The 23,786-nt window shown below is 34.0% G+C and overlaps 1 protein-coding gene across 1 annotated transcript in view; it reads left to right on the top strand.

The window, feature by feature from the left end:
* Positions 1–22,682: 22,682 nt before the first annotated feature.
* LOC149538823 (zinc finger CCCH domain-containing protein 19-like) overlaps positions 22,683–23,786 on the top strand; it is a 98,363-nt gene continuing 97,259 nt past the window's right edge. Inside the window, exons 1-2 of the mRNA XM_089800147.1 lie at positions 22,683–23,250; positions 23,332–23,411. Coding sequence (XP_089656273.1) covers positions 22,712–23,250; positions 23,332–23,411 — 619 coding nt within the window. The 5' untranslated portion in view covers positions 22,683–22,711. The remainder of the gene's footprint in view (positions 23,251–23,331; positions 23,412–23,786) is intronic.

The following is a 23,786-nucleotide window of genomic DNA, read 5'->3' as shown; positions in this document are numbered from 1 at the left end:
CTGTTTGTCATGCTTCCCTCCCTATTCTCCAACAGTATGGTAAGTGATTGAAAAATTCTTTGTTTACCATGCATTCTGTAGTGGTTTCCCAATTTCCCACAATCTTCTACTGCTGTCTATAAATAAAACTTAATAGACTTGGCCCTAGATTATATATTGTTGGTGATTCTGAGCAACTTATTGATCACATTTTTTTTTTAGCATGAAAAGTTCGCAGTAAATACTTCCTCCTTCCTCTATTTTTTTTTGGTTTGTAATGTTTACTATTGTTATCATATGGTGATTGAATTTATCTCCATTCTTTTTGAAAACTCATAAAGATCTGATATTGAACTGATATTTACTTCCATTTCCTGTGATTCTATTTCTTTTTCCAATATCGTGCCTTACAAATGGTTTTAATAATTTTGGAACGATATTTTTCCCTATTTCAATAGTTCAAGCTGATTATTGCAAAGGTTTCTACAAGGACAAGACATTTTTGGCTTTCCAGCTTGTGTGTGGCTTCTTCTCAGGAACACATTTATACGTACGATCCTTTACTCTAAGCACAAATCTTTTTATTTTTCATGTTTAAAAATTTGCTGATATTTATACATGAAAAATATTTATATAACTCTAAATGAATATATTTTTGTTTTCAAGAAATAATATTATTAATAAATAAATGGAGTCTATTTATTTTCCAGAAACCAAACACAATGAATGAAGCAATTTTACTGACATTTACATAATATAATGATTTAACGTATCAAAAGACAAAACGAAAGTTGAAATTGTTTAGTATTCACTTAAGATATTATAGATTGGTTTTCTAATTTTTTTAATTTTTTAATTCATAGCTCTACATATATTATCCTAATAAATAATCTTAATCTAAATAACAACTTCAGATTGATTGAATAGTCATTTTTTAATGAAGATGAACAATTATGTAATCTATTATTCACTTTTATAATTGTGAACATCTCTTTTAATTGAATAATCTATTTTACGAAAGATGATAGACAATTATGTAATCTACTTGTTCACTTTAACAATTTAAAATTTGATTAAAGTCTACTTACTCTCATTTTTTCATGTTTTTACAATGTTAGACAACTAACTTATCTTAACTAATTGATGAATACTAAAGTTTACATTTTATGTTAAAATCAACTCTATATTTATTATTATTTTAATATAATTGGGTATTTACACTTCAACGTAGATATGAATGTTAATTTTGTTTTATATTTGTTATTAGATCATTTAGATAAATATGTAATGGTTTGAAAAAAAATCATATTATAATATCGTTCAAAAACTATATTAAAATATAATTAAATTAAAATTTCTATTTCAAATATAGGTAACTTAATATTTTTATTATTTTATTATTTACTACTTTTGACTACTATCACAATTTCTCATTCAAAATCAATAAATAATTATCTTTCTTGCATAAATTTAAAATCATAATTTTTAAAACCATCTTAGAAATTTTAGGTAATGAATGTATTTATTTAATGCTTAATGGCTTTGAAATCTAGATTTGTAATTATTTTATATGCTAAATTTAATTATTATTATTACGTCCTCAAATAATGATGCACAATTTACATTTGTATTTGTTTATACATTTTTCTTTTTTGATAGGTATAATTAATTTTATTTTTATCAAGTATAATTTAACTTTTTTTTAGTATATACATAGCCAAGGCCTTGAATGAATTTTATTAATTAAAAGATAAATTACAATAGCTTATCTCTGTTCAAATAGGCATTGATAGGAAAAAACAGAGAAGAAAACCTCCTGTCTCGCCGGGGACAAATGTTCTATATTATTACATTTTTTTAAAAGGGGCATACCCCTGATTATTACATCGTCTCAGTAAATTTCAAAGTCTCTACCAGATGGTACTTTGTCAAGAATCAATAAACCATCAATTAGTTAACGATTTCCCTTGCTAAAGAATACCATCCAACAAACTAATCACTTAAAGTGGCTAGTATACAAAAAATGAGAGCATATGTCTTATAACCAATGAGTTCGAAAAGATTATGATACCATTCTTGATAGTTTAATTAGTTAATATTAACAAATCCAAATGAGTTAAACTAAAATGAAAAAAAATCTACAAGACCTTTGAATGTCGAAGGGAAATGTTAATAAATATGAACTGATAATTCTTAATAAACAATACCATTTAAAATCCATCATGTAGTAATAGGAGCATTATATAACATTAACCCAAATTATTTAAAACCTAGCTAAAAGAAAATATACATACAAAGGATAAAAAAGATGAAGGCCAAATCGAAAACTATTTAATTAATCCATACAGATCCTATAGCTACCAGAGATAATAATATTATATAGCCTGCAGAGGCTCTAAAAAGCCCAAGCCATAATGTCGAACCATACCCACACAATTTTATATCTAAGGACATAAAATAAAACCAAAGAAGCCATACAGAGCAAAGACAATCCTCATCAATAGGGCAGACTAAACACTAGGAACTAACATATCCTGGACGCAAACAAAGAATCTACATAACTAATACGACATCTATGTAAAGCCCAACACCTTCAATTGGGAATAGTATGAAACCTTGAAGCTACTCATGAAAGCAAATAATCAAAACTGAAATATGAAACTAAAAATAAAATAGGCCTAATAGGGCTAAAATATCATAGGAGTCAAGCTCAACCCATAAGATCCAAAATTGAAGATTGCAAGCTCAATTTAAATCTAGTCCATCTTCTGAAGATCAAATTTATACATCACAAAATAATTAGATGGCCTAATCATTCCAACCCATATTAAATCCAAAGGCATCCACATTGCTTAAACTAAAAAAACTTTCCAAAAGTGAGATCACAAACTACAAATTCGATGTAAGGCTAAGATACACTCGAGAACTGAATCCAATTAATGTCCTCCAGGAGATTAAAATAACCATCTGAGATTAAATACCATCGTTTTACCAGTAGTAAACTTAAAACCTAATAATTGAAAACAAGAATAAACCAAACCAAAACAGAGATCAACCATGAGCAAAGAGTTAAAAGTATAAAATATTTACTTAATATTAAAGTCTTAGTGTTTCAACAGTTTGAAATGGTTCCCATACATATATTATATACACAAAAACTATATAATCATAGATACAAGGATAATTACATACCAAAATCTTAGTAGCATAGCTATACGACTCAAAAAGCTATCCCAAAGCAATGCAAAATTACCCAATCTTAAGTCGATCCCCTTCCACTCTTCCAGAAAACCATTATCACCTCTGGGATATCATCAGGAGATTCCACATAGTAGTTGGGAGGGAATGGAAAATCCACCTTTGCTCTGTTGGTTCTTTCCGCATTCAAAGTACGAAAGTCTAGGTCATCAATGTTGTCAAAGGTCACCCCTGGTTGTATGTAAGCTTTGAAGATGCGAAGGTAATTGATGATCCAGTCCCTATTCTCGTCAAAAATGATCTCATGCCAGTGGAGAATGAAGTGGAGGCTTGCTTCCATTTTGGGCCACTTGTGATAAAAAGCCAACCCTTCCTGAATTACCAAAGAAGGATGCCTATACACAGTATCCAAGTCTAAATGGCCCACTGGTAACTTCATATACTTTTCGGGAAGCAAAATTTAGAATTTGCCATCAATGTTGCGCACTGCTTGTTCCAAGCCCTTACGCCAGGTTGGAACGAAGAGATCATGACACAACCTAATAATGACATCCGATTCCACTTTATCCCTAACCAGACAACTAATAAACGAGCTAATGATGTTGCTATTGGTTCGCTGGGTATATTGGTAGTCAAAAACTCCTTCCCCTAGAGCTCAACTGATGGTGATGTGAGTCATTTCATCAACAGGGTATAAAATGTGATTGGAACCACCTCTCAAGTTTGACAGAGTCACAAAATGCCATGGTTCGGCTTTCAAAGGCATGGAACAAATAGATGTTAGTATTCATGATGTGGATGCTAAGAAGCAGGAAATAGAGAAAAAGGCACCTACAAAGAGGAGGCCGAAAACATCTGCAATAATGCTAATAATGTCAACATTAATGCAAAGTCGTGAGTTGTCGAAGAAATCATAACCAGGTCATGGGGGCAAAAGCCTAATAAGAGAGAACGACACAAAAGAGGGCCATAAACCTAAGACCATCGTCCTAATGATGACAGATCAAGGAAGAGACCTAGAATAAAATCAACTAAACCCAAGCTATAAAAATAAACCTAGAATACATTAAAATCATAGGGATATAAGATGCAAAGACTAACCTACAGATAGACTGATAATGGAAAAGTAAAAAGGGATTAAAATAAATAAATAAATATATATATATATATATATATATATCGGTTAAATATGACAGGAAACTCTAAATGGGAAAAGCAAGACAAAGGTCAGACACAAATAAATAGAAAATAAGAATAAAGACTAAAAATAAAATAAAATAAAATGCCTAGATTAATCCTTCATTAAATACCAATGAGTTCGCTCCATATACCCCTAAATTTGCTTGTTGGTCCATGAATTGATTGCCTTCCCTATATATATGACATATTCTATAATACTCAAGCTTATCCAAAAGGACAAGGACTTCTTCCATTTGCAAATTGAGAACCCAATTCGAGGTAGAATGTTTCTTGATGGCATTTAAGACGATTTGAGAGTCTCCTTCAATGATGACTTTGGATAGATTTAGCCTGAGACATAATTGCAGACCATGGAGGAGAGCTTCAAGTTTGGCCAAGTTATTGGAAGTAGGTTTGATGGACATAGCTTTTTTTGCTAACCAGCAATCGGCTTCATTGTTGATGATGCAACCGATACCATCTATACCGGGATTGCCCCGAGCCGCTCCATCAAAATTAAGTTTGGCCCAACCATAAGGTGAGGGTTCCCATCTGCAATTCTTCCTGGCTTCTCTACTCTTTTTCTTATAAAGCAGAGGAGGATTCAACAGCTTAGTCCAGCACTTCTTCATTAGCCCGTCCCAATCCAAAAAGGAGCCTTCCTCAAGCTAGATATTCCTTAGATAAGAGTTAATGATTTCTACAATACTAGCTTCTATTTTGGTAATTAGTTCTACAGATTTGAATTCCATATTATGAAAAATACATCGGTTTCTTTCCTTCCAGAGTTCCCACATCACGATAAAAGGAGAGATATTCCAAAGCTTGTTGTATACACCCTTAACCAAAGCCATGGGCCAACTTCTGAGAAGGTTCGACAAAGACTCAAGGAGCGGGGTGGACCAACCCAACATGTGTCTGAGCCATTCCCAATAGGTTTGGGAATAGGCATAATTGTATATAATATGATTCGCATCCTCAGAGTTTTGTTTACAAAGCACATATCTAGGAGCTCCTTGAATGCCTAAAATGAAGAGTCTATCCATAGTCAAAATCCTATTTTGGATGGCTAACCATAGAAAGAAACCAACTTTTGGGAGACAAGACATATCCCAACAAAGCTTCAAAGGAATATCAACTCTCTCCGGATCTTGTGAATCGAGAATAACCCTGTAGCCATCTTTCACATTATAGATGCCATTATTCAATGTTGTCCAATTTAAAGCATCACTTCTTTTTGAATGTTTAGGTTTCCTATCTTTAAGTAAATTTACAAAATCTTGAGCTGATTTGGCATCCAAGCCTAGACCATCCAAATATTTCCATGTCCATTTGGGAGACCCATCTACAAAAACCAACATTTTGTAATCCCAGACTTTATTACCCTAGAGGTTGATAAGCTTATTTATGAGGTCTGCTGAAATATTGCTTCAAGTATTAGGGGGGCTTTCCATCCCAGGAGTCCTCCCAGAAGAGGGCCTCCTCACCCTTGCCAATGTCCCAAGTTAGATGTTTACATATCAACTGACGACATTTAATCATGAAGTTCCAAGTCTCAGACCGCTTAGGAGGGTTAATAACTCTAAATATAGATAGGGGATCCTCCACTTTAAGATATTTGTTATAAATAATCTTAGCCCATTTATAATCTCTATCTGGATAGAGACGCCAAATAAGTTTAGCTCTGAGAGCAGCATTCTACCACTGTAAATTTTGTATCCCTAAGCCTCCCATTTCCTTTGGTTTATAGATGCTCTTCCATTTAATGAGAGGAAGTTTCTTATCCTCTTTCCTATCCCTCCATAGAAAATTCTGCAATTTTAATTCGAGCTTATGGAGAAATTGATTGGAGAGCAGAAGACAAGAAAGAGGAAAGGTAGGAATGGCAGAAAGAACTGAACGAATCTTAGTGTATTTACTGGCCTTCGTGAGCCATTTGTCCTTCCAACAACTAAATTTATTATCTAGTTTCTCCATTGTATCATACCAGACCTTGCTTGATTTAGATCCTTTTTCGAGGGCAATCCCAGGATATTTATAAGGGAAAGCACCTTTCTTATAACCCATCAACTTGCAGATTTGTTGTTCAAATCTAGATTCATGTTGATAAAGAAGATTTCATATTGGATTCTTTAATTTTCTATCCAGATGCTTCCATATACAATTTTATAATATTTTTAAGGCTACGAGCCTCTTGGACTAAACTTTTTCCAGGTAGTATGGTGTCATCAGCAAATTGTTGATGTGTGATGTTAGGCACATTATTAGTAACTGTGACACCTGAAATCCTTCTCTGGTAGTAAGCTATTGTCACTGCTCTCCCAAATGCTTATGCCATGATGACATAGAGCGAGGGAGATAAAGGGTCTCCTTGACGAATACCCTTGGAAATCTTGAAAAAGCCTTCTGGCGATCCATTTATAAGAATGGATATCTTAGGTGTAGAAATAAACTTAAAGATAAGATTTATCCATTGATGGGAAAACCTAAAGGCTTCCAAAATCTTATACAAGAACCTCCAATCGACTATGTCATATGCTTTTTGAATGTCCAATTTCATGAACATACAAGCTTTTTTATTAGAGGAAGCAGAGTGAATGGTCTCTTGGATAGTAATAATACCATCTAGGATAGACCTACCTGGCATAAAACTAATCTGCTCCTTAGAAATAATTTTCGGAAGTATGACTTTGAGTCTATTTGCTAAAACTTTAGAGAAGACTTTGTAGACAACATTACATAATGCAATTGGTCTATAATCTCTCAGGGTCTCTGGGTCTGACTTTTTAGGGATAAGAGTGATAAATGAATGGTTAATTTTAGCCAGATGGGAGCCCTCATTCCTAGATGCTTCAATGGCTTTCCATAAATCAATCCCTAAAATATCCCAACATTTTTGAAAGAAAAAGGCTAGAAAACCGTCGAGCCCCGGGGATTTATTAGGGTCCATTTCAAATATAACCTTTTAAACTTCTTCCAAGGTTATAGGTTTGTTTAAACTTTTGTTGTCTTCATTAGAGATGATTTTAGGGATAACTTTCAATAGATTATCTTGTGCTAGTTTATTTGATCCTTTGTGGTTGTTTAAAATATTTTGAAAATGTTTGACAAAGGTGTCCGCTATTTCGCTAGGTTTATCGGTTAAGATTCCCTGCTGATTCTTGACATTTGTGATTTTGTTCTTTGATCTATTATATAATGTAGAATTATGAAAATATTTAGTGTTCCTATCCCCTTCAACTAGCCATCTTTCCTGAGATTGTTGTTTCCAAAATATCTCTTCTTTTGAAAGAATGTCTTCTTGTCTAGCTAGCAACTCCTTTTCTAGTCTATAACTATCATTATTCATGCCATTACTAATAACTTCAGCATTTAAGTCTTTTAATTGTTTTTCTATATTGATTGTTTCCTTAAAAATGTTATTGAAATGTTCCTTGTTCCATCGTAAAATGCATTCTTTAAGCATTTTCAGTTTAGTGGTAAAAACAAACATCTTTGATCCCTCACAAGTATCCTGGGCCCACCATTCTTTGATATTATTGAGAAAATTTGGATCTAAGAACCACATTTTCTCACATTTGAATGGGTTCCTAGTAGGCTTATGAGGCTCACTAAATTTGAATCTAACCAAGAAGTGATCAAACCCAGCAATCAGCAGAATAGAAGACATAAAATTTCGATTCTCAATATCCAGATCTCCCTTTATCAGGAATCTGTCTAGCTTTTCTGCAATAAAGGCAAAGTCTTTCCTCCTATTATTTGAAGTTTATATTCCATTATTAACAGGGGTGTCAATTAGATTATGTGAGATACACCATTTCTTAAAGTCTTTGGAGGCTTGGGACAACACTTGATTACCTCAAACTTTTTCATCGTTATTTAGGATTGTGTTAAAGTCACCTCCTAATATAATCAAATAGTCCTTAAATCTATTCATAAAAGATCCTATGTGTTCCCATACTAAATTTTTCCAGGCATTGCTGATTGGTCCATATATGTTAATAATGATGAAATTAAGATCAAATTTTAAACTCTGTATGTTGCCACTAATCCAATTACTACTGCTATTTAAAATGTTAAGTCTAACATTTTTGGGATCCCATAATAAACCTAGGCCCCCTAAAGCCCCCACAGATTCTTGAAAAATAGAAAACTAAACTCCTAGTGTTTTGTTCATTTTAGCTATTTCTACATTATTTAATTTAGTTTTTTGAAATAATACAACAACATAATCAAAAGCTTTGAGGTTATGTTTTAATAACCTCTTTCTGCTAGGGGCATTGAGTCCCCTAGCATTCCATGTTGAGATCTTCATACCTTCTCGGGAAGGTACTTCCCCTTCCCAATGTTGAATAACTGGTCAATCTTTTGCTACTCTCTACTCTACCCATCAACTTCTCTGAGTTCTTTGAGTGATCTTCTTCCCCGCTTGCCTTTGAATCTATTGCAAATAGGAGATTTGAGGCCTTCTTGGTTCATATGTAATCCAAGTTGGAAAGGATTAGCTTCCTCAACCTAAACTGAAACTGCCTTCTCTGTTGGATTCTTAACAATTTCATCCTCACCATTTCCCGAGAGATTCTTGAAATCTTGTTGGTCTAGCTCTAAACCAGATTCCTTTTTATTATTGGAATTTTGCCTCAAATCTAAGCCTAAACCCATCATCGAAGTATGCCTAGCTAAATTGTCTTCCTATTCAATCCTTAATATATCCTTCGTAAGTTCTTCACAGGTGTAGTTTTTTCCTCCTAGCTTGAGGACCTTCTTGATTAAATCTTCTTTTTGAGCATCTGAACTTTTATCTATATTTTCAAAGCAAAAGACTTGGATTAATTCATCCAAGAGATGTTCAAGACTTGTTTCTTCTAAATATGGTAAGCTCACATTGATCATTCCTTGATCCAAATTGTCTTCCTTGTTTAATAACTCATATAATTCCTTGATTAGTAGCCTATCTTTGTATATGGTATTCTTTTCCCTGTGCTATAGATTGTTGTTTGGAGTAAATGGAGAAGTAATTGTGGTAGAAGGAGTATGCCAGAACTTGCTCTTTATGACCGGAGATCCCATAAAGCATTCTTTTGCCTGAGGTTGACTAAATACCTATAAGTCCGCAACCTTTTATGTATTAAAATACTCCTTCCTTTCCAAAGTGAAGTTAAACAACATGGATTTCTCCATTTCTTCTAGATTTCCTTCTAAAAGATCATCGGGTTCCTCTTCTTGTTGTTCTATTGAGATCGGGTCTTGATTGTCCTCTTCATAAATGCATGAGTCCTTTAATTCTTTATCAGTGGGGCTATTTTTAGAAGTCATTTGTACTGCTGATATGATAGATGGAGTTTCCTCCCCCTTTTCTAGGATTTCCATTTGTTCCCTTGACGACTAATCTTCTCTGACCCTTTTCTTCTTTTTCTTGTGCTTTTTGTCCTTCTTCTTTTGTTTCCTATTGTCAACAATAATGCTTTGTAGTCGAGGTCTGTTGTTTGAGATAGGAGCTTTTCCTTCCCCATCATAATTCTTCGATCTAAGATCTTCTCCTTGATGAGTGACAACTTTGCCATTGATTGCTTGATCAATTTTACCTAACCGCAAGTCCCCAATTGCATGTAAATTTGGGTTGCCCGAAGGATTCTCATCCCTATGCCAATGCATGTAATTCACCTTTTCTAATTTTCCTTTTTCCATATCCAAATTCTGATCATTACTATAATCTTCTCTCCTATGCCATTCTTGGTTCATCCTGATTATCGTACTTTTGATAAGAGGTAAAGATCTGTTTAGGTCTAAACTTTTTGCAACCATGTTGAAGGAATGCCTTTCCTCATCATCCATTCTGATAATATATGCTATTTTTCCCTCATACTTAAGGAATTTCAAATCATATGTGGATCTATTTGTGATGAGTTTTAAAGATTTGGTATAGTTACTATTCATTTGGCAGTTAATTAGGAATCTTATATCATTGCTAATCTCAAATTCTACATCCATTCCAATAAGGTTACCTAATTTTCTACCAATCCTTTTTAAAATACCTATATATTTTAGCTCTGGGGGTAGAGAATTAACAACAAACCATGTTGGAATAGTAAATTGTAAATTACCTTCGTCACAATTTGGAACCCAATCAAAAAAATAAATAGCATGTCCTTTAAATCTACAATTCAAAAACCTAAGAAACTCCTTTTTTATCAATTCATCATAGCAATGGAAAAAAATAATTCTATTAGAGTGCTTAGAAATACAAACCTGGGAGCCACAGAACTCCTCAAACCAATCAACTAGTTTGTGCAAGTCAGCTATGGGGCCATTCCAGTAGGCGAAAAGTCTTACTTCCTGACATTCTTCCCATTGCTCCTTGCTATCATGGTTATCGATTATAAGGACCGTATCTGCCTCACATTCTATGGTAGGGTTGAACAAATGTGCAGGCAAGGAAATCAAATGAAAGTGGTCACTAGCTCTTCAGTGAGGTGGAATGTAAATGGAGTGGGAGTAATGAGGTGAAAAAAATAGGGTTGGGGTTTAATGTCGATACCCGAGGGATTGGCGAAACCATCTTGCCATAAGAGTGGGGGTTCAGGCAAAATTTTGCATATTTGGTGGAATTAAAAACAAACATTTGCTTATCCAAACTAGAGACTGAATGAATTTTGATTAGGGATCTAGCCCTAACTGAATCATGCCACTCCTGGTCTTTGATAAACTTTGATATCCCCTTTTCCTTCGCCTACAAATTTACTAGTGGCTCGAAGTGATTTGAAGTAGAAACCCCTTTGTTGCCACTGAAGCTTGAATCCTGCTTCCTACTCTGGGTTTGATTGATTTTCCATCCCTGGGTTGTCGATTTGGTTGTTTGCATTTTACCATGATGATGAAGCTCATAGCTGTTCATGGAGTAGGGTTTGTCCTTATTCACACGTCTGATAAATTTCGCATTTCGATGTTTGCTTGCTATATTTTTTTTACATTTTTAGTATATTTATTTTTTTATTATCAAGTATAAGATTATTTTTCCCTTGTAAATTAAATGGATTATACCTATCAAAAGTAATTTTTTAACTTATATTTTTAAAATTTTATAGCTAATTAAAGAATTTCACATTTTAGTTGACAATGGTAGATTTTGCACCTTATAAATAGGGCACCACACTTATCTAAAAGTACACATTTTAATTCAATACTTATATTTGGTGTTAAAAAATTGCTCACTATTAAGTTTATATATCTATTATTGCCATTGTTGGGGTGTGCTTAGAAATAGACATAATTTAGCTATGGGTAAATGATGTTTTTATAGGAAGCAAGGTTGGTTTTGTACACTTGATTTGTGTCGCACTCTAAACCATTCTATCCAAACAATTCCATGAGTTGTAATGTTTGGATGCCGGCTTAGAGCTCCCTATCCACGGAGTGCAAGAAGCTAGTATTCAAGCATGAAGGCTCTCAGCCAAGCCTTAGAAATGTGCTTCTTGCTAGTAAACCATGCAATGAGAGGTTCTTTGAGACAAGAGCAAGAGTGCAAATATCTTCAAGGAATCCCTCAATTATGCAATGCAAGATGGAAGACTAAACTAGAATGGAAATGCAAGATGCAGCTATGCTAGAATATGAATGAGAGTGTTACAATACCGTTATTTAAACTATGTGAGATTATTACAAGAATGAAAGCTAAACTAACATGCAACTATGCTAAGAATGCCATATGATCTTAGGCTAATATGATGGAATGAGAGAATATAGACAAGGAGTGAGAAGTTCTCCACAAAGCTCCCAAGAAACTTGATAGAAAACCTGCAGCATAACAATATTCAAAAGATGGATGGATTGAGGGGGAAAGCTCTCTCCCTTTTAAAGTCATACGGATGGTAGAGATCAAGATGAAGATGGTGGATGATCAACGGTGGAATTCGAAAATAGGTGCGATCCATGTGCACACACAAGTCAACCAATAGAATATAAATTGACTTGTCATATAAGACAAAAGTCTCACAAGCCTTTTCTTTTAATTGTAAAATAGAAAAAGGACTTTATGTGTGCACTTTAAGTGGGTTAGAAGAATGGGGTGCTTTATTTAATTAAAAGGGGACATGTTCTTTTAATCAAATAGTGAACTTAGGATAGCATAGTCAAACTATAGGTTATAATCAAATAAATTGATTATTAGCAATTTGGCTTAGGTAGGTGATTAAATTAATTTAGCCAAAATGTTAAAAAGGGGGCTAATAGTCTAGATGACCATTTTTAGGTGATTATAGGTTTATCTTCATATCGTAGGTTCACTAAGTTTTAAATATTACAACATTTGATTGTGGGGATTAGAAGTAGGTATCTCAAAAAAAAATTTATTTCATTGTACAATTTCATTTTCATATACATCTATATATATTTTAAATTGTTTTTTACATTATAATTATTTAACATAGCAAATATTCTATAGGTCATGGCACATAATCCAATTGAAGAACATATTATTGAAATATCAAGTAGCATAAGTATTCCACATTCATCATTTGCTTCAAAATCATCCATCAACTACGAAGGGTCTCCAGAAATAGAGATTGAACACTACGCAAGATCAATTAATCTGGCTTCTAATATTAATGTTCAACAATTGAAAGTTATATGTCGAAATACATGTGATGTCAAAGAAAGCGAAGTGTTGGCTATATACGAGATGCTTGAAAAAATCCATGCCCATTATGATATATTTGTTGGATCTATACTTTTTTGAGAGAAATGCACACTAATGAATTCTATCAACAAGGCAATGCTCCATTCATTCATTGTGCATTCTAGGACTACCTCAAATGCACTTAGCTATTTGTTATGGATACTATATCCTATGTGGCCTTGAATTAGATGTTGGACATTATACAACATATGACATATTTTGGATAGACACTTCTAGATGTTGTAATTTTTTTACCTACTTGATTGTCCTATTTCACTTCTTACATCTTCTAAAAAATTATGTGTACAAACTTAATAAAGTATGTAATTTGATAACCAGAGAAACTTCATCAAGTGTGATGTATATAATTTATTTTCAAATATAATTAAAAAAGAACCTCTTTTGTCAAATGCTTTCATTATTTATACATTGTTTTTCTAACAGTACGACTATTTGAACAAATTTTCATTACCTAAACAGCCTACATGAGTATGCCCTATCAATCTACATGTATATGGCAAGTGGTAGCTACTTATTGTACTTAAAAGAAAATGTAATAATATATTATATTATTTTGCATTTTTAAACTTTGAAAACTATAAAGTAAATGATATTGTTCATTTAATACTATAGTTTTTGTCTATTACAAAGTATAATTTTCTATTTTCCTCTTTTTTTTATCATAGAATAGTCATATTTGCAAGAAATTACATTTATCTCTATCCCTCCTTGTATATTCTACATAATAAAATTAGTCTACTGAAAAAAATTACAAGCATTACTATTACTTATTAGATCATTCAAAATAATACTCTTTAGACCTAATTTTTTTATACCATTCAAATTAATTAGTCTATTCTATTTTTTGTCATACTTCTTTGTTCTATGTGTTTGTTTTATAATTTGTTTAATTGAAGTCTTCATTTAAAAAAAAAACTATTACACAACTTCATTAGTTATAAGTTAAAGTACATTTATTCCACGCCAAATTTGGATATACAGTGAACATTTTATTAATATTATGTTGATTTCTCTGCTTTTAAAATATTTCTTTACAAACAAATACTATTAAGCTAAACTATCATAGCCCGAATTCTGTAAATATTTTTCCATTTATATCTATTATCTAACTTTGTTTTCCCTCTTGTTGTATTGTAGGATTTACTGTACCTATCATTTACAAGTTCTACATCATATAGTCATCTACTTGTTGCTTAAAGGTGCCTCTTTATATCTTTTTCTTTTCTTTTTCCTTCCAAATAATGTTAGCCCAACTTATTACTTATTTATTATAAGTGTTTGCACAAGGTTTAATTTTCCAACAATTTACAAGCATGTTATTAAATATATGACAGCCTATAATTTTTCTATTGCCTTTCCTTTCATAGTCTTCTACTAATACGATATTATTGCTTGTGGTTCTATGTTCAAACAAACATGTATTCCTTGCTTTACATTTTTGCTTTTATGCTCTTTAGTATATTAACATTTTTTCTATCTATTCTAATCAAATAACACCTATCAACTAATAATATGGAATTTATGAAACCATTTAGTTATGGCTTCATCTCTCATAGAAGATGCCATTAAACTTCTAAATAGTCACAACTTAGGCGTGCAACCATTTCTTCAAGTGTATTCGATTGCACCAATTAGAGAGACATCTCAATCAACAACTAGATACAAGTTGGAGCTCTCTGATGGGGTCCACTTACAAAAAGCAACTTTGCCAAGCAAATATACTAGCCTTGTCACAACAAGACAGATTCAAAAGGGCACTATTATCCAACTTACTACATATACTATTCCAATCATTTGTTCATCAAGGTAAACCACCTATTGTCTAAATATTCTTACAATAAACCATTTTTTTTTCCCATCCAAGTACAATGTATACTTAATATACATTTTTTCTCCTTTATGTAGGTGGATTGTAGTTTCCAAATTATTGGTCTCCTTGGCAACACATGAATTAATTGGTGACCCCACCTTGTATTACAAAAAACTTGAGAAAATTGTAGAAAAGGTACAACCTTCTACAATTACATTCACAAATGCAAAAGAATTTCTAGCTTCCGTTCCATGTACTCCTCCAAAATTGATGTTTGGATTGCATGCATCCCTAATTAAAAAAACACCCCCCACTACTATTTCTCCTATCCGAAGCTTGAATCCATTCCAACCACAGTGGATGATACAAGGTCATGTTACTGCAAAGAAGGAGATCCACCACTTCAAAAACAACAAAGGAAATGGGCACATGTTTAATCTTGATATGATAGATAAAGAAAGAACTGAATGTGTCACTTGCTTCAATGAGCTAGCTGACCTCCATTTTCAACAGATTCAACCTGGAAGTGTGTATACATTGTCTTGTGGTACTATCAAGTCAGCGAATTTTTTTAATAATAGGCTTAATAGTGATATATAAATCGCGTTGCATGATGATTCCAGGGTCAACCATTGTGAGGATGACCGCTTAATTCCAACACTACTTTTCTCATTTACAAACATTATAGATATCTTGTCTCATAATATTAACACTTCTCTAGATATTATTGGAATAATTGTATGTGTTGATCCTTTTGCTACAATAAAATGAAAAAATGATGCAACTTAGGTCCTTAGGCGAAGTCTCAAACTTATAGATATGTCTTCATCCACAGTAACTATTACTTTGTGGGGTAAAACAACCCAAATTAAAGGTAGTCAACTGCAAGAAATGTATCATCTACAAAAGGTTACTGTTCTTGCCATAAAAAATGGTCGCATTGCTGAATACAATGGTAAGGTGGTGAATACATTGGCATCATCACAATTGTTTATCAATCTTGATATCGAAGAGACAAAGCAACTAAAATCTTGGTTCACAACAAATGGCCCAGATATCCTCCTTCCCCAAAGTGACTTTGTAGGGCCATCCACCATCTTAAAAAAAAATACCATCTCATCTATCACTGAAGATCCTTCACGCACATTACAAACTCTACATTGCATTGTTAGAGCAACCTTGGTTTTTATTAAGACCAAAACTACTTGCTATCCAACTTGTCCAAATGAGATTGGGGATAAACAATGCAAAAAAAGAGTAGAACAAAATGTTGATGGACATTGGTCTTGTTCAAAGTGTCTACTTACTTTTCCAAAATGTAACTATAGGTATGTTCTTCAAGTAAAGATTGAAGACCCCACAGGTGGTCTTTGGGCAACAACATTTGATGAGGCTACAACTAAACTCGTTGAGATGCCTGCAATGGAACTATATATGCTAAAATTCAACCATGATTGTGAACAATCTGTTGAGTTGGTCATAAAAAATCTATAGTACCATCAATACCATTTTACTCTATCAAACTATATGGAAACGTACAACAATGAAACACGTTTGAAATCAACTATAGATGACGTGACAAATTTTGGTTTCACTGATGAAATCAACTTTTTGTCACAAGGTATTTCTTCATTTTGTCTTACAAGTCATGCCTAACACCTCAATCTTACGTACCTATATATGTACCTCTTTACTTATTTCTTCTTCCATATTTTTTTTTTAAACTGCTTTCTGCACTAGTTATGTATAGGGTTTCAAGGCTCCTTCAAAACTTGTTACATACACTAGATATACAGATAACACTTTGTTTATGGTTATAGTAAAACATCAAATGTAGCTACTACTTACCTTGTCTACATATGTGTGAGTCCTTTTTATAAATTATTTCATCTTTTCTGTCCACACACTTAGAAATACTTAATATTCACACTTGTTATGTTTAACTATATGATTTTCTTTTTTGTTGGCTTACAATTATACATGTTATCTACAAACCAATTCAATCTACAAACACATAGATTACTACTATAACCTTAATTTTACGATTTTTTGTAGAATATTTGCTCATTTTAATGGATAACTACACATGATTAATTGTAACACATTATACCTCGCAATGAAGTTAACAACTAATCTTGTTACTACTATACATGCTCCTACACTTGTAGATTGTATTAAGGATCAAAGTTATTGATTACATGTATTGTATTTTTATGGAGTACAGAAAATGGACTCAAATGTACATGATTCCAATGAATGGACAAACTTAACTAGCCCTGTTGATCTTTGATCACATGAAAGAAGCCGATTGTATTATGCTAGCCATAGAGCTGAGAGTAGTACGTGATGTAGGATCCATTGTGCAACTACCACCAACGCCTCACTTGTTAATACACTCCAATCCTACTCCCATCCTTCTACTACCACCCCACATCAATTAGCCAATCCACCCAGTCTAACACAACTTCCATCACAAACCCCACCACTTCCACTTCCAAATGTGCAAACATCTAAAAACCTTTCACACTTCAATAGCCCCATCGAACTACATACACGTAAGAGAACTTGTTTGTATTATGCTTGTCATAGAGAGAAAATTAGTGCTCGCTGAAAACTCCAGCGCATGCAACGACTCCAACATACATCAAATCAGCCACTTTGTTTGTCTACATATGCTCTTCCAACCAACCATGCCATCTCTTCGTGTACCCCCTCTTAGACAAACCTTTCACAACATAGGCCTCTTCATCTACTCCCACTTAACAATATGGATTTCAATGTGTCATCTACCTTCTTAGACTCGACCAAGTCATTTAGAACTAGGCTAGATGCATTGTCCAACTTACACATGTGTTATATATATAATGAGCGCTACTCAGGTATGCTTGTGCACTCATCACACAAAGACATAGCTTGTAGAAGATGTATTGCTAAGAAAGGTCTTCATTGTTTCTCACTTGCAAACAATATGGACCCACTTGAACAACTAAATGTTCTTAAAGTTCTCACACAAGTAGAAGAAATGATTATTGCACATGTTAATCCAATCTTACAACACATGCCCATGGAAGACAATAGAAATATAGTGGTCATACAAATAGCTTCCCCCAAGATATAAAACTCATTGCAAAAATAATGCCACATAGGCTTCACGAATTGGATGTTTTAATAGTACATAAGTTAAATTCACATGGGAAGGCTTATGATTTTTATGTCAGTAAAAGTCATGTCCACAATGCACTCCAATACAAAATCAAATATGACCCTTATTACAATGACGTGATAATTGACGAGAGCATATTATTGGTACTACCAGATACTATTACTGACGTCTTTGAAATGCTTCGCTCATTACATACCAAACATGAAGAGCCACACACAACCAACAATGACCTTGAAAGTGTATCAATTGGCCACGAACAAAACACTCAAAATTATACTTCATTTATGGTCAGTCTACCAAACAAACAACGTGAGTTGCAAATTATTAAGGAATCATTACACCTCGACCATGACCCTAACACCACACTCGATTGGCCCCACATCAGTTCAACACCAATTAATGAGTACACCACTGAGGGACTGTTTGACATGGCATTTCCAACTCTATTCCCAAATTGAACAGCACAACCCATGCAACCACGAGCAAGAGATGTGCAACTTCATGAATATGCTCTACACCTTATGTGTTACCATGACAATAGGTTTGGTCAACACCCACAGTTTACATACTTCCTCCTTAACCTTATGATGCATCATCATAGCCAAGCTCTAGCATCGGTGTTTATTAAATGCAAAATTGATGATAATATACCAACCACTATTGAAAATCTTCGGTCCCACTTAACAAACCTGCTCGATTGTCAATTAGCAGAAGAACTAATGCATTTTGGATCCACCTTGCGAGGTACACACTCATGCTGGAATAAACACAACACAAATCTAATAGACCTTATTATCCAAATAGGTACTCCCACATTGTTCTTCACTTCAAGCGCAACTGACATCAAATGGCTTGACCTATATGCAATCTTATCTCTAGACATAGCATTTACCAACCCAAACAACAAACATCGCATACATAATGTCATTAGGAACCCCCATTCAATAGCATTATACCTACATCAACGTCTTACAATCTTTCGTGAAGACGTCATCAAGAAACTAATGGGGGCAGTCAATTATTGGTATTGTTATGAGTGGCAAAGTCGTGGGTCTGCTCACATTCATGGGTTCATTTGGCTAAAAAATGCACCTAATATGGAGACATTGGATTTAGGTAATCCAGATGAAGTAAAAAAGGCCAAAGATTTTATTGACCAACATGTCACTGCTTGGAACCCTTGAGGCAAATGTGATATTGAAAATGTTATTCATAGGGGCCCAATAGATGATTCATCCTTGCACAACACACATGTAATAAATGTGACTAATCCACACGTTGACTATGAAGAATTGGTTAATCATGTACAACGACACACCAAATGCACCAAATGGACTTGCCTACGAAATAAAGGCCACCAACTAGAATGCAGGTATAAAGCACCTTGGACAGAATGTGATGAGTCATAATTGATATGTGATGACTTAGGTTGCAAGTCATATGTGCCCGTACACAATAATGTTAGGGTTAACATACATAATCCACAAATGCTTTCTATTTGGAGGGCAAACATTGATTGTTAACCAGTCACGTCACATCTTCTTGTTCTCAAATACATGGTCAAATACACTTCTAAAGTAGAGAAGAAATCTGAGAGTTGTGTAAATATGCTATCAAGGATATGTTTAGATGCTAACAAGCAAGATAATGCTGTCAAAGCATACCAAAAATTCATGTCTGAAATTGTTTCAGAGCACGATATTAGTGCACAAGAAACATGCCAAATGCCACATGCTACAAAAACTTTCACTTGTCATCTGCAATCGACAATTTCATATCGCTTAATGTTGGAAAAAAATAAAAATTCATCGCATTAAACCAATTACAGATGGACATGAGATACAATCTACCTACATATAAGCCTACATACAACTCCCATCACACTTAGAGAAAATTTCACTCATAGAGTCAGCTTGATCATATACATATTCAACCAATCGTAAAGGGTGCAAATGGCGTCATAGAGATGATAAAGCAAGTGTTCAAGTCTACCCAAAATTTTATATGGTTCCACCTGAAGACTCTGACAATTTCGAACTATTTTGTTGGAGTGAGCTTCTTTTGTACAAACATTTTCGTTCACTCACAAAAGATATAGATCTTTTGAAAGAAGTAATCATTTCTCACTGGAAGGCCATGTCATTGCAAAAATACATTGTTTGGCATATTGATCGCAAAGAACAAACTGAAAATGACTTGGGAGAAGATATCGAAAGTGAGGATGAGCCATCTCTAAAAGACCCATGGCAATTGCACGAGTGGGAACTAATTTCAAATATGTCTCATATCAATAATTTCAACTTTAATGAACTTGACATGTTGGGTAAACGTGATTTTGACAAGAACCACAACTGGGAAGGTCACAGTGTCCCTTCACAATTGCACGAAGATGCAAACCAATTTGTTCATAGAACTAAGATATCTCAACAAGCTAATCAACCACCAAAACATGATTACAATTGTTAGTACAAGTTGTCACCTAAACAAAAATTGGCCCTTCAACTAATTTTAGGCAATTCCATTGCGAATAGACATATTAAACCTTTGTACATGCTCTTGCAAGGAACAACAGGAATGAGAAAGTCATATCTAATCAATTGCATACAAACGTCTCTTCAAAATACATCCCCACATGGCTGAACTCCTATCCTTGTTCTTGCACCAACTGGAATAGCTACATTTAATATACATGCAACAACTATACACGCAACCCTTAAGATACCAATTAGAGAAATGAAACCACTGCAAAGAAAAACATTGACAACATACCAAGAAGAAATGAAACACATCAAATATATTTTGATCAATGAGATGAGTTTCATAGGCCCAAAATTGTTAGTTAAAATTGATTCGAGGTTACATGAGGCATTTCGCCACCGACAACACATTCCTTTTGGGGGACTATTTATAATTCTAATTGGTGATTTTGCAAAGCTACCTCCTGTTATGTACAAACCTATATATGTAGCACATATAATAGCTCAATTTTAATATCATTGTAACTCTACAAACAATATTTAGACAAGACAGTGGTGACCCAACACAAATAAAGTTTCGTCATGCACTACAAAACATGCACGATGCTGAACCAACCGAGGATGACTGGAAATTACTAATGACACACACAAACACACACCTTCCACCAACTAAGCAAGCAAACTTCAACCAAGCAATACATTTGTTCACCACAAATGAACAAGTTGCTATACATAATAAACAAAAACTCAAACAACTAAATGCACCTATTGCACTCTGTGTAGCTGTAAACACTCAACATAATAATGCTGAAACATGTATAGATGACCAACTCTCACAAGAAGTGCTCATATGTAAATTCCAACATGTCATGCTTACCACAAACCTATGGATACAAGGTGGCCTTGTTAATGGATCCCTTGGTGTAGTTAAGGACATTGTATATGCCCCAACCTCTAAGCCTCCTTAGTTGCCAACATATGTTACTGTCACATTTGATAGCTACAATAGGCCTCCATGGGATGTCAACAACCCAAAAACCATACCAATCCATCTAATTACCTGAGGCAACCGTACACAACTACCACTAACCACTGCTTGGGCTATCACTATACACAAATCACAAGGCCTAAGTAGAACGGGCCACAATTGATATAGGTAAAATTGAAAGACAAGGCCTCACCTTTACAACCATATCAAGGGTCAAATCCCTACAAGGCTTTCAAATTGAACTTGCCTTCTCATTTGAGCACTTTTGCAAAATGAAAAAAAATCCCTACAATATTATTAGAAAGAAAGAAGAAGCTCAATTGTCCTTGCTCTCACTTTGACAAGATACTTTTTTGTAATCACTTCCATCCTTCTATACACTTTTCCTTTTTAAAAAATTTACCTTAACTAAGAATTAAATTTGTTTGATGACATTTTTGTTTACTTCTCTTTTACAAGTTCACTATATGCAGCAAGGAGACGACAAAACTCAGATTGACTTGACATATAGATGATATATAAATGTAATATGGGATATCCTACAAGTAATACTCATACAATTACATTGTACAATCAAATTTGTCACAGTTACTATTACTTCAAAATAATGCTTCTATCAAATATCATGCATGTTTCAAATGTCACTTTACAATTATAATATAATTACTATTTGGGTCTACACATACATTTCTTGGTCAACATTTTTATCAAACATTGTGCATGCTTCAAATAAAAAATTTCCTTTTTATTGTATACTACTCCTCAGCTTCTAAAATACCATTGTTGTTATGCACTATTGGACCACACTAAAAATCATATTTTCTTGAAAAATAATATTATTTATCATCGAGAAAATATTTGGTTAACCCTTTATTATACTATGCAATTTCATACAATAATAGTTTTCTAAAATTACGCTATCGGCTTATCCCTTGAACCTCTCACTGGTACAAGTGCTAGTTATATATAAAATAGTAACATTTAATGTTGAATTAGTGATTCCTCACAATCAACTAAGAAACCTTGACACAAAATCAAAGTCGAAAGGAGCATAAACCGTGTCACAATTTATTGCCTGAAGTCACGTACAAATACCTAAACATTTGTGTAAGGAATTATTTCCTTCCAAGTGGTGAATCGAGTCATACATGTGTTGCCATTAGCTGGAGAGAGGAAAATAATGATAATGGTGTGTTAGGGAGAGCTTTTGTATTTGTTTGATATGCCTACTCGTGGGGAAGGCCCAAACATCGTTTTAGTCGATAAACTCTTTACCCCGTTTTCCTCGCCCATAGGGCTACGTATTATTTCCAACCCAAATGGCAAACCCAATTCTGAAAGCGGGGATATATTGTTGTATTGCAATCATAATTCTGTAGCGTTTCAGTTTGATACCCCCACTGCTAGTGGTAGGGTAAGCATTGTTACAGAACGAGGAATTTCTATTGTACTCAGAATTTGGAAGGTAACATTTTGCTCATACAACCGGCATTGCCACTGTCTGGAGAGGATGGATACTGACGATGAAAAGAGAGAATTAATTCTATTGCAAGACGAAGACGAAGACGAAGACGGAGTTGAGGTGGAAGGTGGCGATGAGCAAGAACAAGTTCAACACCAGGGCAGCGACACCAGGAAAAGACGTGGCAGAAAACCCAAATCGTTCTCTTCATCCCCACCAACGGCTAAGAAAGCTGAAGAAGAAGAAGATGTTTGCTTCGCTTGTTACGATGGGGGGAACTTGGTTCTCTGTGATCGCAAGTGAGTGACATACCCTCTAACATATCAATTTACGTTTGTTTCTTTTCCTTCATTTTTAATTTTTGAATTATGTGCGTGCAGGAGATGTCCCAAGGCATACCACGCAGAGTGTGTGGGAGGAGACGAAACTTTCGTTCAATCAAAAGGACCCTGGATTTGTGGTATGCCTTGGAATCTTTCCTTTTACAGTAGTTGTCCTATTCAGCCGTTTAGCTAAATTTTCTTAGCAATTACTGCCCGAAAATTTTAGGAGATTTTTTTGGGTGAGTAGTTCCATGGTACTATTAGTCCATTAGGGTTGCTCTACTATTGTTCCATGGTACTATTAGTCTATTAGGGTTGCACTACTGTTATTGCATGCTCCAATACACTCTTTTCTCACACCTACACGATTCCAAGATATTTGAATTTCTATAAGCAAACTTCAATTTCACTTTATTTGATATCAAGAAGCCTAAAATAATGTATTTTGGCTTTACACTCGGCAATTTACTGCGTTTTTTAAGATTGGTTCGGACAATTATGTATATGTCAAG

This window comes from Cupressus sempervirens, chromosome 9 (assembly GCF_028749045.1).
Source record: "Cupressus sempervirens isolate cs-2001-9-10 chromosome 9, ASM2874904v1, whole genome shotgun sequence".
Taxonomy (NCBI): domain Eukaryota; kingdom Viridiplantae; phylum Streptophyta; class Pinopsida; order Cupressales; family Cupressaceae; genus Cupressus; species Cupressus sempervirens.
This window is presented reverse-complemented; position numbering and strand designations above follow the sequence as displayed.